The sequence below is a fragment of the Polypterus senegalus genome, chromosome 4 (genome assembly GCF_016835505.1).
Source record: "Polypterus senegalus isolate Bchr_013 chromosome 4, ASM1683550v1, whole genome shotgun sequence".
In the NCBI taxonomy this organism is placed as follows: domain Eukaryota; kingdom Metazoa; phylum Chordata; class Cladistia; order Polypteriformes; family Polypteridae; genus Polypterus; species Polypterus senegalus.
The window spans coordinates 137,616,840-137,632,114 of record NC_053157.1 but is presented as its reverse complement, the minus strand read 5'-3'; the positions used below and the strand labels follow the sequence as shown (position 1 = coordinate 137,632,114).

At 33.8% G+C, this 15,275-nt stretch overlaps 1 protein-coding gene across 5 annotated transcripts in view; it reads left to right on the top strand.

Moving 5' to 3' along the window:
* The window catches only part of rbm47 (RNA binding motif protein 47), a 70,519-nt gene that overhangs the window by 43,064 nt on the left and 12,180 nt on the right, over positions 1 to 15,275 (top strand). For 4 of the 5 annotated variants that reach the window (XM_039751327.1, XM_039751324.1, XM_039751328.1 and 1 more), the window contains one exon: positions 13,414 to 14,565. In XM_039751327.1, coding sequence (XP_039607261.1) covers positions 13,446 to 14,565 — 1,120 coding nt within the window. In that variant the 5' untranslated portion in view covers positions 13,414 to 13,445. Of the gene's footprint in view, positions 1 to 6,069; positions 6,178 to 13,413; positions 14,566 to 15,275 lie in introns of those variants that run through there. The other variant, XM_039751326.1, reaches the window with a different exon arrangement.

Genomic DNA, 15,275 nt, shown 5'->3' with positions numbered 1-15,275 from the left:
AAACCACCCACACATTATCAATTTTCCAACACTCCTATTGTTAGGGGTGACACACCTCATACAGGCACATTCTACCATAGGGTGCAAATTAGCTTCCAGTTGCAAGTTAACCAATCACGCATGCTTTAGGAAAGGGAGAAAAACCAGAGTACCAAGAAAAATTCATATAGACACATTGACAATATAAAAACTCACCAGTGACAGTGACTAGGTGAGAATGCAAACCTAGGGCTCTGCAGCTATGATGCAGCAGCATTAAACACTATGTCTAGCTTCACTTCATAATATTTTTTTAGTGTTTTCAACATTAAAGACAGGCAACATTACATATATATATATATTTTCACTATTAAAAAAATGGCAGGTTTACCAAACCATACTTTACCAGATTAAGCTTGGTAGATATTCATCACAGAAAAATTTCTGAACTTACATTTATTTATGCATTTAATTATTTCCAATTTCATGCATATTTAATTAGACAAAATTTCAAAAACTGACAATGACAAAGAATTGTCTGTTAATGTTAAGCCTCTGAATAGAGGGGATTTCATGAGGTCATGGGAACAAACATATTAAAAGCCAGTAGGGAGGAGCACTGGCCAAATGACACAGTGATCACTCACCTGACCAATCAGCTGATACACTTCAATTTCCCCTCTGAGTGTTAATATCTTTGCATCTTCTGTTTCTGTTCCTTGTGTGTTGTTTGCTAAGAAGCTTTTGTTTTTTTTGTTTGTTTGTTTTTTTGTTTGTTTAGTGAGGTGAGGCACTTTTTGAGACGACTTCGTTTTACTGTGCCTTTTAAAAGTGACTCATCACAATCATATAAGAAGTTTACTATATGTACAAGAAAAACAATCTAGAATTGAAAAGAAACTGTGTATCATTTGAAACTCCAGTGATTGTTTCTTTACAGCAAGCAGCATGAATATCAGTGTGATCTAAAACCTACAACATCTGATAAAAAAAACATGCAACTTAACCATTCTTTTTGACTTCAATAATCAAGCAACTAAAATAATGTATAATAAATGGTACGAAAAACTTAACAAGTTCATGCAAGGCTCATTTTTTCTTATTTTTAAGTAATTACAGTGCAAAACAGGCCCAAGTGAAACTGTGGTTAATAAGGGTGACAACAAAACTACAACTAGACTGCAGCCTTACACCACTGTGTGGATTAAAAACAAATGCAAAACAGGTTGTACCCTACCCCCACTCCAACAATCAAATTTTGTGTTAATTCCTTTTATTAAATATGTGGTATTAAACTAAATATTTTTAATTAAGTTCAGAAAATGAGAGCTCAATAAACAGGGTCAAGAGTGTCTCTGCAAAAAAAGCAAACAGTTGAGTTAATTATTAAGAGGCTTTACTGTTCAGTCCAATCTAAATCTCAATTAAAGTGAAAGTCAGCTGTTTCACTGAAATCTTTAAATGTTCCACACTTTCAGCACATGGTCACAACTAATCCTTAAAATGACTTTTATCTTTTTGGTCCATGGTTCTGTAATTTATATTATTCTACCTAACAAAGATCAAAAGAACAGAGTTTAGACAAACAGTAAACACTGTAACTGTTTGTTATAAAGTGATTTGCACATTGTGCACTTGCTTTCCTTGCATAGTTCTGCTGAGGTTCAGCTGCTTTAGGCTCTGTAAACAGAAAGCTGTATCTGAGATGTTTGCAAGTTGATTGCCACCAATAAATGTGTTGCTTTTTGTTACTGTTTTGTTTGCTTGCTGGTTATAATGAAACCTAATAACTATTGAAGAATAGTTATTCAAGACAGGTACTCAGGCACTGGAAAGATCAAGATGTAGAAGATGCCAGGAAGATCATTCAAAGGCTGAAACTTGAACTGTTAATAAAATGTATAGCAGTTGTCAAGAGAAACAGAAAACAGCAGTATATGAAAGATAATGCAAACAGCTCAAATGTCAGATTCTTTATTATAGAATGTGAAAGGAAAATCATATTTTATTCATTTTAATGTAATACATTTTAATTTTGAAGTATTTGTTTAAATTTAATTCAAGCCCATTTACACTTTTAAATCTACATCTCCACCAGCTATTGCAACAACTGGCCTGGAAATGATGAATTATGACTACAAAGACATGAACGGAATGTCTTCAATAAATTGTTTCTGTTTCTAAAATTGCCAATTTTGCTTTGTGGATAGTAGTTGAAACTGGGTTGTAGAAAGGTTGCAAGTGAACCATTTTTTCCTCACATAACTAATCTGAGCACAGTGGGTAACACTGCTGTCTCAAGGTTCTGTTGTCCTGAGTTTGACTAATGTATTGAGACGTAGTCTGTGTGGATTTTGTATGTCCATCTTATGTCTGTAAAGCTTTTCCTCCGCATACTCAGCTTTTTCTCCTTTATTTCCAATGATATTTAAGGTTAGGTTAGTGATGGTGTGTCTATAAGAAAGGTCCTTTGATGGACCAGGGCTGTTTTCCTGCCTTTCACCTAGTGCATCCAGGAAAGGCTGTAGCCTTCTACAACCCTGAATTGGATTACATGTGTTTGTGAATAAAATGAGATGAGTCTAACATGAAGGCATCTTTATTCATTTTTATATTAAGTAGAACAGCATTTTGAAGCATGTATAGTGTTTTAAAACAAATCATACAAAAAGAAAGCATGAAAGACAAATCTTGGAATATATTCATTTGTATTCATTCACCCTGCATGGCACCCCATCTAAGGCTGGTTACTGCTTTGCCCAGAATGCTGTGAAAGAGGCCCAGGCTCTGATGATCCTGAATTTAAATAAGCAAATTAGAAAACAGAAAAAAATGAAAACAAACTAAAAAATGCCAAAAATGGCACATTAATATTATTTCAACAAAAATTCCATTCTATTTTTATTCCTCTTGTCTTTTTGTAGATATTTCCATAGAACCATTTCTTTGGATCATTGTTGTAGTGTGGTATATTTTCATTACTAAATGCTTTTTGTTGTTATAATACTAAATAATGAAATGTAAATAATTTCAGATAAATGTGAGTACTTTTTATCATTTCAAATAAATATTAATATTTAATAAATAATATTTCTGAAAATGACAGAGTACAGAGGCCTGGTTAAGTGTAGAATAGTGCAGAATTCTTTGAAGAAATCTACTAAAGCAAATGTAAAATTTCACAACCTATATTTGATGGGAATGTCTTATGTGCTAACTGAAGTTGCTGATCTTGTTGCTGAACCCTTTCAATTTATGCAACTGAAAATTGCTGGGCATGTCACATTTAGAAGCTGCGCGCCAACATTCCAGTACAATCATACTCATCCCTTTTTTGTGACTGCCAATAACAGTGCTGCCTGATAAAGCACCATATGAAGGGTTAATATGTATGTCACAATTAGGTTTTTTCTTTATTCCATTCTGCTGTGGTACATAAAACATGAGACATTTAGACAGATGAGTTTCCCTGCTGTTTGTGAGGTTCAAAAAAGTTGTATTCCTTATTCCTGTTGTCATTGCTGCATGAAATGTACTTCCGGGTGAACACTCATTGGTTGTTAGCTCCATGCACATAGAGCCTGCCCCAATGAGTAAAAGCAAGATTTTACTGGAGCTAGTCATGGACCAGTTGGAGTGAGTCACTCATTATGTTACATTATGCAAGTGGCTTCATAAAAGTGCACTGTCAACTGTCTCCAACTCACTAAGATTATGCAAATGAATACTACTGCTGAAAATTGATGAAAAATGTGCATAATGTGATATCACAGAAGATTAAGCAGAAGCATTTTGGAAAAAGAAGAAAAAAAGAGTAGGGTAGTACAGTGGTTCATGGGCTAATAATGCTGTCTCAAAGATCCAGTGTCCTGGGTTTGTATCGCAAACTGTTGTCTGCATGGAGTCTATATGTTCTCCTAATGCTTGTGTTTTTTTTTCCTCTGCATATTCAGATTTTCATTCCATGTTCCATAAACATGTATAATAGGTTGGCTTGAGATTCTAAACTGGCTCAGTTTGGGTATGCTCAAGATTGCCTTTTGATAGACTGATGCCCTGTAGGGGGTTGTTTCCTATCTTGAGGCCAGGACTGGCAGGATAATCTCCAGGCCTCCATGACTCAATTGGATAAAATAGGCGTGAAAATGTTATTTTCCAATTGGAGTAGTGTAGCACAATTGTGAAAATCATTGACCTTCTAGAATTCACTACATTTTGAATTGTATGATATTCATATATTTACTTTCAGTTTCTTTATACACATTATATGAAATGTTAGGATGTTTTACACCTAAAACTATGTCTTTATCAATCAGAATTTTTTGTCTGGTCGAGCTGCTTATCAATAGTTATCACACAAGGTATATGTACAAATATAATGTAACCTTCAGCAGGTAGACATTGCATTTATAATAAAATGAAAAATAATAATAATAATATGTGAATCTTTGAACATTTGCAGAGTTTTTCAATCTATTGGCAAAAACAAAAAAATGAAAGTAACGGTAAAATGTAAGTAATTTGATTTTTTCTGCAGAAAATTAACTGTAAAACACTTCAGAGACAAGGAAGCACCATTTAAATTTGTCTAAAATCAATATGTTACCAAGTTACTTCCAAATAAATTGTCAGACCAGGACAGTGGGGGATGAAATATATACAACATTTACATACAGATGTTTGTAAAACAATAAAGAACGAGGTAGACGTTTCCCTGCTCGGATACAAGTGAAAAAAACTATCAAAACATCTATGTACAAACATCTATCGCAACTCTCAACTGGCAAGGGTTTCTCAGATTGGTTTATGGATACTGTAGCACATAAATACTGTGAATTTGTTCTTATTTATTTATAATTTGTCCAAACATACTTTAGTATATGTTTAGTATATGTTTTCATTTTTCATGTTTACACCAGAGTGGCATGACAGTGATGTAAATTTTCACATCCTCACATGTCCAAGTGAATTCTTGTTCTAAGTAATCCAATTTTTTATCACACATCCTAAAGACATGGACATTAGGTCATATGATTTTCTGGTGTTAGTGTGTTTAAGGACGTTTGTGTCATGAGATAAGCCCATCTTATTGTGGGTTCTTACTTTAAGACAAGACAGGCTCTTGTCTCCCCATACTATAAAAGTGGTTTAAGCAGGTTTAAAAAATTATATTTACTTCACAAGAAGAAATGCAGCTCTGTGACACAAAATGTAATTAAAACAAATGTATTATTTGAATTATGTTTAAGAAAATCTTTCTAATTATACTTATCAGTCAGCTCTTTTGTAAAGTTTTGAAACAGAAAGACTTTGTATAATATGAAAGAAAAGTATTTTTTTCCCTTTCTCATTCCCGCTGACTTCTTAATTTACCCGCTGAACTGAGAACCTCTTTGGCTTGCAAACAGCAAATGATTGTATACACCCCCACACCCCCCGTGTAACTTCTAATACCTAGGCGCTTTTTTCTTTTTTTGTTCCTGTTCTTAACTGCTCGAGAAGGTGTGTTATTTACTTAGCTTAAGCACTCCTGGGACACAGTTTGCCGTTGTTATGTACGCATTAACTTTTACTGTTATGAATCATGTTATTCACCAGTCCTTGGCCTTTACAAAGAAATGTATGCAGATAAACATATTCTGAAATAAATCCTTTAACAGCAGCCAGGGAGCTTCCAATTCTTTATCCACAAATAAAATCAATATAAATATAAATAAATGGTTTTGCCAGTCTTGCCTCTAAATAACAAATATGTTTTATTGGCCGATCTTTATGTACTGTTTTACTAAGGTTAAATGTAGCATGATACGATAATATTTAAATATTATTACACCAAAGCATACATTAAATATTGTTAAGAAAATGATTGAGAAAGCAGGCATTTCTTTGCTGGAAATGTCAAGCTTAAACTCCTCTGTTTTCTGATTAGATCCTCTGAAAATCCATTAGTTACAGTCGGGTTACTGATTAAGATCTGACCAGTCATGGATTAATTCAGCAGGTAGCAGTTCTGCTCCACCCACCACCTCTCCTATCCCTAGATTGTCCCAGCAAATAGTTTCTCTTGAATCACAATAACGTTTGAGTACTGGCCAATAGAGATGCCTGGACTTTTACAGATCAGGAAGGAAAAAGTTTGCTCTTGTTGAATGTGTCAATGTGAGCCAGCCACGCTTGCATAAGGACAACTTGTTAAAGGTACAGTGCCACAAAATTAATGTTGCTTTTTTTACTTGGTTTTTGCCTGTTGTTTTTTTGAAGTAGTATTGTTATTGCCTAAATTAAATAGAGACATTTAGTTTTCTTTTCAGTATCCTTTACTGTGTATTTTGTTATTTTATCCTCACAAGTAGAGAGTCAGTGTCCAGATTTATTAATAATGTAGAGTTAAATAACTACATACTATCAAAGAAAAAGCATACGAAATATCTGATTTCTTTGTAAAGAAGAGCATCTGAAAGTATTGTAATTATTGCCAGTAGACTTTGTGAAACAGAAAAAAACCAGCATTGAAAAGATGCTTCTGAATGGGTGTATCTATTGACTGTAGTATAGGGTTTCTAGTGTCCCAGGATGTTTAACTGTGATTAGTTGTTAGACCAGTGTCTGGTTAAGTTTTTTTTTCTTTTTGTCTTTCCTGCTGATGATAGAGTGAAGTTCTCTGTAAAGCATATATCTTGGCTGCAAGCTTGTTACTATTTACTGTACATAATGCAATTTTTTTATCTATTTTCTGAAGCCAAACACCAAAGTATATAAAGTTTAAAAACAAATAAATTAACTTATTAAATCCTAATATGTATTGTTGTTAGGAATTGTGACTCAGAAGAAGCACAGTATCAATAAAAAATATTACAATAAATATGTACATATTATTACAATGTGTATCTCTTCATGAAATAAAATAACTAATGTTTTCCAAAATATTTAAAGCCCCATTAAAATATTTGTGTGTTCTTGCAATATTTAAATATTTTTTTCCAATTACATAAGTCATAATATCCTATGGTCAATCAAAACTGCTTATAAAAATGTGTGACTTGGAAAGATTGTGTCAGGCAGTGCAGGGAGTTTCTACTCTTTAGAGTTGATAGTATGCTGAATAAAACATTATGTTGTTTAAAGGCGGAGTAGCAAAAGAATTTTGAACTTTTAACTCCTTTTGTACCATGGTACACTTTCAAATAAAGGAAACCATACCAGCATGCAGGACACATTGAAAAAGTAGTAGTACTCTTTATTTCAAGTTCATTGTCACATACTTTACTATGACGTTTAACAAAAGTTATAACTGAAATCTTAATGTACTTTTTAAAGATACAGACTTTTAACCCTGGCTGTGAAAACAGATAATGAAAAGAGAATCTGTGTTTCAAAGAAACAAAACAGTGAGTGACCTATGACATGAGTAGGAATGTAGTCTGATCAAAAGATCGATTAAGATGTTTTTAATTGGCAAAAAACATAAATATTAAAACACTGTAACAAATAGTCAGGGATCTTTTTTTACCATCTATGAAAATGAATGAACCTTTTTCTGCTTATCTTCTTTCTTATTTACCATTAGCCGACACACCCCTACCAATGTGGCCGACTTCCATATGTTGATACCATTCCATAATTTTACGGGTCACAAACAATTGATTGTGTTACTGACATATAATTTTTGTTTATTGGCTCCTGTACAGACATGGCTGCACACATTGGGGCAGTGGATTTATATTGCCAGATTGTCTAAACATTACATCTCTATATGATATAAATGTAACGCTAAGTATTGTATTGATACTAGTGTGAGGTGGAGTAACTGATTAGGTAATAAAGCTAAAAAGCAATATTTAAAATTAATTTTCTTAACCAATTAAGTGGTAAAATTAAAAAGTATTATTTGAAATTCATTTTTTGTTAAATTGTATAGTACATAATGTAAAAAAAGCTCTGTTGGTGTTTAAAAGGTTTCGTGCTTCAAGGTAAAAGCAGTAAAATCACATAACTTCACAACAATGCCTCAATTGATTTATATACAATTTAATTACACATCGTTGTTTTCAAATAGATGTCAAATAAAAAAAAATGTATATATTAGATAGTTTTACATGTTTAGAATGATCAGTGTTTACAGTTTAAAGAAATAAATAGCATTTTTTTATCATTCATATTCAGTGCAAAATTCAAACAGGATTTAGGTATAGTTGACCAAAAGAATATAATAAGGGATAACTAGCAAATAAGACACAAGAGAAAATCGAAAGGAACTGTGGGAGAGAAGTGAGTTGAATGTTCCAGACCTTAATGTTGCCTGGTCTAAGCTATTTATCAGTTTCATTTTTGATACAATTATTCCTTTATTTAAGTCTAAAGTTAACATATTAGAAAATTTGCACCTACAGTACAATCTAATCTCCAACTTAGTATGGTTCAGAAACTAACACAGCTCTGCATAGGCATATCTTCCGAAAAGAATTGCTACCCACGACTGAGAGTTGCTGCTCACCAACTGTAGCTAGCATACATGACAAAACATCCCACAGATGCATGCCCCAGCTATATTGGTTATGTCAAGTCTGGCAAAACCTTCCATAACAGTCACTGGTCAAGATCCATCACCTCATGTTGGCTTTTTATGATAACTACCTGGAAAAATAGTGCTTGAGCCCCAACATGCACATCAACTTTGATTAAATCAAGTTTAGTTTGCTTGAACTTGGCTAGTGGATGTCAAATATGACATACAGCTAGCCTGGCCCACTGCAGTTAAGTTGATTTAAAAATTTAAATGAAAGCAGTATGTTAAAGAGCATTCTGAATTATAAAGAAAAATCACTGTTTTACAAAGCGTTTTTTTTTTAAATTGTGAAATGATTAACTGTACCTTAAGGTCAATGAGTGTAGTTGCATTTTACCCAGCACTAAACCAATTTCTTAACACTCCTTTGAGCTGTACAAAGGTCCCAGAAAGCCCTGAAGACTGCATGACAGGAACATGTTTATCACTTTGCAGTTGTATTCTGCAGACATGACAGAAAGTCACATACCTTTCCCCATCTAACTATGTTTACTCCATAAAGCCATGCAGCTACAGGCTGTGATTTGTACAAGTCAGATGATGGTACCTGTTGTTAATGACTAACTTAATGCTGCCTCAGGTTTCCTTGGTGCAAGGTGCACAGTTATATAAAGGTCACTTTCTTGTCAATGTAATGAAAGGTCTTTAAAATTTAATTGTGCAACCTGAAATTACTGCTAGAGTGAATGTTGTTAAACGTTTTTCTTCACTTGTACATGGATTTAAGTTTTAGATATTTAGCAATGGAACATGCAATAATGGTGGAATATGTTTGTCAGAAAGCTCCAGTAAGTCAGAAATACTACAAGTAACAATCACATAATGTCAATTAATTTCTAAATGCAAACCATCATGCAACTCTGTGTTTACTGACATCCTCTGATTATCAGCAGCTTCAGGTGCAACATAACAAAAAAAACAAAAAAATAACAGACCAGACCATATTCTTGTTTTGATAGTAATAGTAATAATTCTATAGAAACATTTACTTTAAGCTGGAGTTGCTACCTGGTCTTTTATTTGTGGGCAGTGAATTTATCTGAGTTTCAGAGTTTAATAAAAAGTCAAGAGACACTGGAGTTTATAATCCTGCTTCAGTCAAATATGAGGGAATGGATAGTTTCCATATTTTCTTTTAATGCAGTATATTTGATAGACAGTTTATGTTTTGACATTGTAGTTTATTACACTTTTTAATTTACAGTAGTTTATTTTAAAATGGGTATTTCTTTAATTGTTGCTCATGCCTTATACATTCAGTGTACATGCTATAACCAGAACCCTCATTTATTGTATTTTATTTTTTGATAAAAAAAAAGATTATCCACCAGAAGTACAATATTTCCATGTGAATGCACAAAGAATATTTCTCATATTTCTCTATGCACTTTGAGAGCTTGCTCAGTGACAAGAGTGCTATGTTACAATTAAATTAAAGCTTTGGATTGGCTATTTTCTGTCTAAACTAATAAATAAGCATGTAAACAAAAAAGAAGTAACTATTGATTCTTTCTGAGTTGCATGAAACAGCATATTACAACTTCCTAAGATGCAAGTTATTAGAATGTTAGACTATTTGGGTGAAGCCACTTGCCTGAAATGAAATTAGAAGTGAATTTGCAGTCCTGTTGTGTCAAGTCTAACTCCACTCTGTTTGCCTTTGTTGCCAAGGATAGGTGAGTTAAGAACAGCAAACTAGGTAACATAGCATTAAGTAAGTTTTGTTAAAAATACATTTAGACACTAGAAAAATTCTTCTTAATATTCTGTGAACTTGAAAATCTCATTCAAAAATATTAAATTATTAGACATTAAGTGCAACTAATTCTCTGGATGCTGCAGTTCCAATAACTTTTTTTTTGTACGTATGGTAAAAAAATGAAAATGCAAAGCAAAAGAGCTCAAACATGTTTTATTCAAATTTATATTGTTTTGACTACTGGAAATAATGAAATGGATGGATTATTTTGAGTGAATAAATTGGATATTAACATTGTATATAATATTTTTTTAATAAAGCTAAAACTGTGTGAGAAATGAGGTAAATCATGTGCTATGATTTATAAGATAAAGGTTTCCTTTTTGTAAGGAGAATGTAGATATTTATTGAATATTGATAAAAGGACTACAATAAAAAATGTTGCTGTCCAACTTATTAATCTAACTAAAGTAGCAGTAGTGCTATAAAAATGTTTACTTATGGTGTAGCAAATATAAATAACAGTAGATAATAAATTATTTCTTTGGTAGCATACTTGCTTTATATATGTCTAACAAAGTAAATAAACAACAACAATTGTCACCATTGTATTTATATCTGAATACTAATGCTCAGCTTTGGCAACTGCCATATTTCTAAAAACTTTTCTAACTGGTTATTTCAAAGGTGGCTTTAACCGTCTCTAATTCTTACTCTAACAAACTGAGATTTTTCAAACAATTGTGTTTTGCCACATTTTGCTTTCAAAGGTACCAAGTCTTTTAGCTGTCTTATCTAAAGTAAACCATTCCAATCTAAGTCAGCAAGCTACTATCTAACATTTAAATTTGTAGGAACAATCTCGCGGGCGGCACGGTGGCGCAGTGGTAGCGCTGCTGCCTCGCAGTTAGGAGACCCGGGTTCGCTTCCGGTCCTCCCTGCGTGGAGTTTGCATGTTCTCCCGTGTCTGCGTGGGTTTCCTCCGGGTGCTCCGGTTTCCTCCCACAATCCAAAGACATGCAGGTTAGGTGGATTGGCGATTCTAAATTGGCCCTGTGCTTGGTGTGTGGGTGGGTGTGTTTGTGTGTGTCCTGCGGTGGGTTGGCACCCTGCCCAGGATTGGTTCCTGCCTTGTGCCCTGTGTTGGCTGGGATTGGCTCCAGCAGACCCCCGTGACCCTGTATTCGGATTCAGCGGGTTAGAAAATGGATGGATGGAACAATCTCGCTTACCTTTTAAGTACAAACAATGGCTGACTTTGTGAATACAAAAACATTAAGGAAATAAATGAATTAATAAGAACTAAGAAACAGAGTGAACATTCCTGTTTTAAGGTATTTTCTGTGTTTACTTCAAATTCAGTGATTACTCTGTTTAAATGTAAATTCTCAAATACACATTATTTGCATATTGCTAATTCTATTAACTTCATGTGGTCCTTGTGTAGCATATAAATATGTAAATGAAACTCATTTAGTCCATGGTAGTAGCAGCTTTTTAGCTGCATGTCAATAACATTAGAATCAGAGGAATAAATCGTGAGGATAACTTGTTTTACAAGTTTAATTATGTAATTGTTGTCTGGAAAATTTAAATGGAGCTGATTGAAAAATGACCTTCACTTCCTTTTTTGAATTGGAGGTGCTCAAACGTACATGGTATACTTCCTGTGTGCTGGTCAGTTACATAACATATAATTTGATCAATTTTTTCTGTATCTTATTTTAATAATCTCATATTTATAGATATATAGAGATGTCTCAGACAGTAATATGGCATATGTTTCACATGTAAATCAGTTGGTCTGAGGTTAGCTACCAGTTTAAATAGTAGATTATGCAGACCACTCATTGTTTGTACAAGGACCATCAACTCAAGATGCCTGTTTTACAGTGTAAGCTTTTCTTACAAACAATAATATTACATGTATTTTCTTCCTACTGATTGGAAAATGTTTTTAACATTTTTTATTTGTTTAGATGGTGTTTTGAATATTAGAGACAGCTTTATTCTTCCTGATATTCATGTTATATAAATTATATAGTATATCTGAGAAAAACATCTGAACACAAGTAAATCAGCTTCTGTGGCTCATGATGAATGCAAAAATAAAGTTTGAATTATTCACGTAGTTTTCAGTAACATATCCATGCATGCTTAATTAGATATGATAGATGGAAGATTGTATTGATAATATAAACCATGTTCTGATAATGTAATTATAAAAGTTTAAGATGTATTTGTTACATTAGCCAGTAAATTCTGTTGTATTTTGATATGAGATCAGTCATCACTGTTAAGTTGATAAAGGCATTTAAAAACAAAACAGAAATCATTTTGTGCATGTTTGTAAGACTGTGCGTTAGGTAAGGCTTCAAAAGGATTTTGTAAATGTTTCAGTCACTAAACCCTCATCACAAAATGCATAATAACTAAAATTCTGAAATATGTTTACTTTTTCCATTGATTTATAAACAGCAAATATTACACAATTGTTACACTGCAAAAAATGCATATGCAAAAACTAAACATAAAAACTTTAAATGGGAGTTGTTTTGCTTTTATTTAGCAAAATAAAATCTGCCAATCGGGTAAGCAAAATTTCTTAAAGTAAGCTAAATAATCATAAATACTAATTTTTTGATAAGGCAATAACTCTTACGACAAGGGAAACAAGATTTAATGTCATGATATAAATACTTTTCCACTTGCTTAGATTTAATTTTCTGCAGTGTATTAACTGCATTCTGCATGGCAATCTAAGCAGAATTTGGCAAAAAGGTTGGTACAAGCCCAGGCCTGCTTACCAGTTCATCACTGGGACAGCTTCACAAACTCACCAATTCTACCTAACATCAGGCCTGCATGTCTTTGGACTATCAGATCCTGAGAAAGTGTACATACTCTACACAGACAGGGACTAAGCACTAACTTAAATTCAGGACTTTGTTGCTGTGAGGCAGCAGCACTAAGCATTATGTCAGCCTGCCATATAACAAAATAAAGAAAGGTAAAATACCACCAAACACAATACACCCAATACACCAAGTGTAAACAAGTGGTTGACTAATCATCAGTTACAGTGCTTTTTCACTGCATATATCAAAATATTGTTTTAAGACACGACAGGTAACATTTTATTTTCTTGTATTTTTGTTTTTGTTTTTAGATATAAAACACTAACTGAATGGTTTTGACATAATGACAGCTGAAGATTCTACTGCTACCATGAGCCACAATTCTTCCAACATGTCCACATCAAAGGTCCCAGAAGGAGTAGCTGGAGCCCCAAATGAGAATGCATTGCTGACTCTGATGGAACGTACAGGATATGGTATGATCCAAGAGAATGGTCAGCGCAAGTATGGTCCTCCACCTGGCTGGGAGGGAACAGCTCCACCACGTGGATGTGAAATCTTTGTGGGGAAAATCCCAAGAGATGTTTATGAGGATGAACTGGTTCCAGTGTTTGAGTCAGTGGGACGCATTTATGAGATGAGGCTGATGATGGACTTTGATGGCAAAAACAGAGGATATGCTTTTGTGATGTACACACACAAACGTGAGGCGAAAAGAGCTGTCAGAGAGCTTAATAATTATGAAATTCGACCAGGAAGGCTCTTAGGTGTGTGCTGCAGTGTGGACAACTGCAGACTTTTTATTGGGGGAATTCCTAAAATGAAAAAACGAGAGGAGATTCTTGAAGAGATTGCCAAAGTTACTGAAGGAGTCTTAGATGTCATTGTGTATGCTAGTGCTGCTGACAAAATGAAGAATCGGGGTTTTGCCTTTGTGGAATATGAGAGCCATCGTGCTGCAGCTATGGCTAGGAGGAAACTTATGCCTGGGAGAATCCAGCTATGGGGACATCAAATTGCAGTTGATTGGGCAGAACCAGAGATTGACGTAGATGAGGATGTTATGGAAACTGTAAAAATCCTCTATGTACGAAATCTAATGATTGAAACGACCGAGGAAACCATTAGAAAGATTTTCTGCCAGTTTAATCCAGGTTGTGTAGAGCGTGTTAAAAAGATCCGTGATTATGCTTTTGTGCATTTCACAAGCAGGGAAGATGCAGTACATGCTATGAATCAACTGAATGGTGCTGAAGTTGAAGGGTCTTGTATTGAGGTGACCTTGGCCAAACCTGTGGACAAGGAGCAGTACACAAGATACCAAAAAGCAGCAAAAGGAGCAACTCCAGCCACAGAGACGCCACAACCTAACTATGTCTATCAGTGTGACCCATATACCTTAGCATATTATGGCTATCCCTACAATGCACTAATTGGGCCAAACAGAGAATACTTTGTTAAAGGTTAGGCATTTTTATCTTTGAGAATTATGTCTCTTAATTATGTTCACGTAATATTAACTTAACGTCTGTAAAGTGTACATGTTTACTGTACTGACATACCATTTTTTCTTGTTTATCCATAAATTCTGATTTTATCTTGCATTTTAATAATTTTTTTCCAAAGGTTAAAAAGAAATCCACTTCTTTGCTTTCATTTTCTGATTTTAAATCAATGAGCTGGTTATAGTGACATAAATATTGTGCTGGAATTGAAACATTTCTACATACTTTTTCTTTGGGTTAATGCCTTGTCTATGTGATAAAATCTACTTTGCTGATTACTTGTGCCAGGGTGAAGACTACCCTCACACACATTTTGCTTAGTCAGTTCTACAGAAGAGGAATTCAGTGTATCAATATACTCACTTAATTTACTGTACTCATAACAGTTGTAATTCCTAACAGAAAATACATATATTAAACTAAAAAAAAGAAAAACTAACATTGCCATTTCTGCCTGTTAAATCACAACCATATTCTGCTTAAATGATGATTTACTCTCAATTACAGATTATACGTCTATTAAATACTTTTTGTAAAATTCTTACAAGAAACTTTGTTAAATAAATATCCCAGCCCAGAACCACCTAGAATCCACAGTACTTCATTTTAATGTTTACCTTTTAAAAATGTTATTATAATCAGGTTTACCCTCTATTTTATGTCTGTCC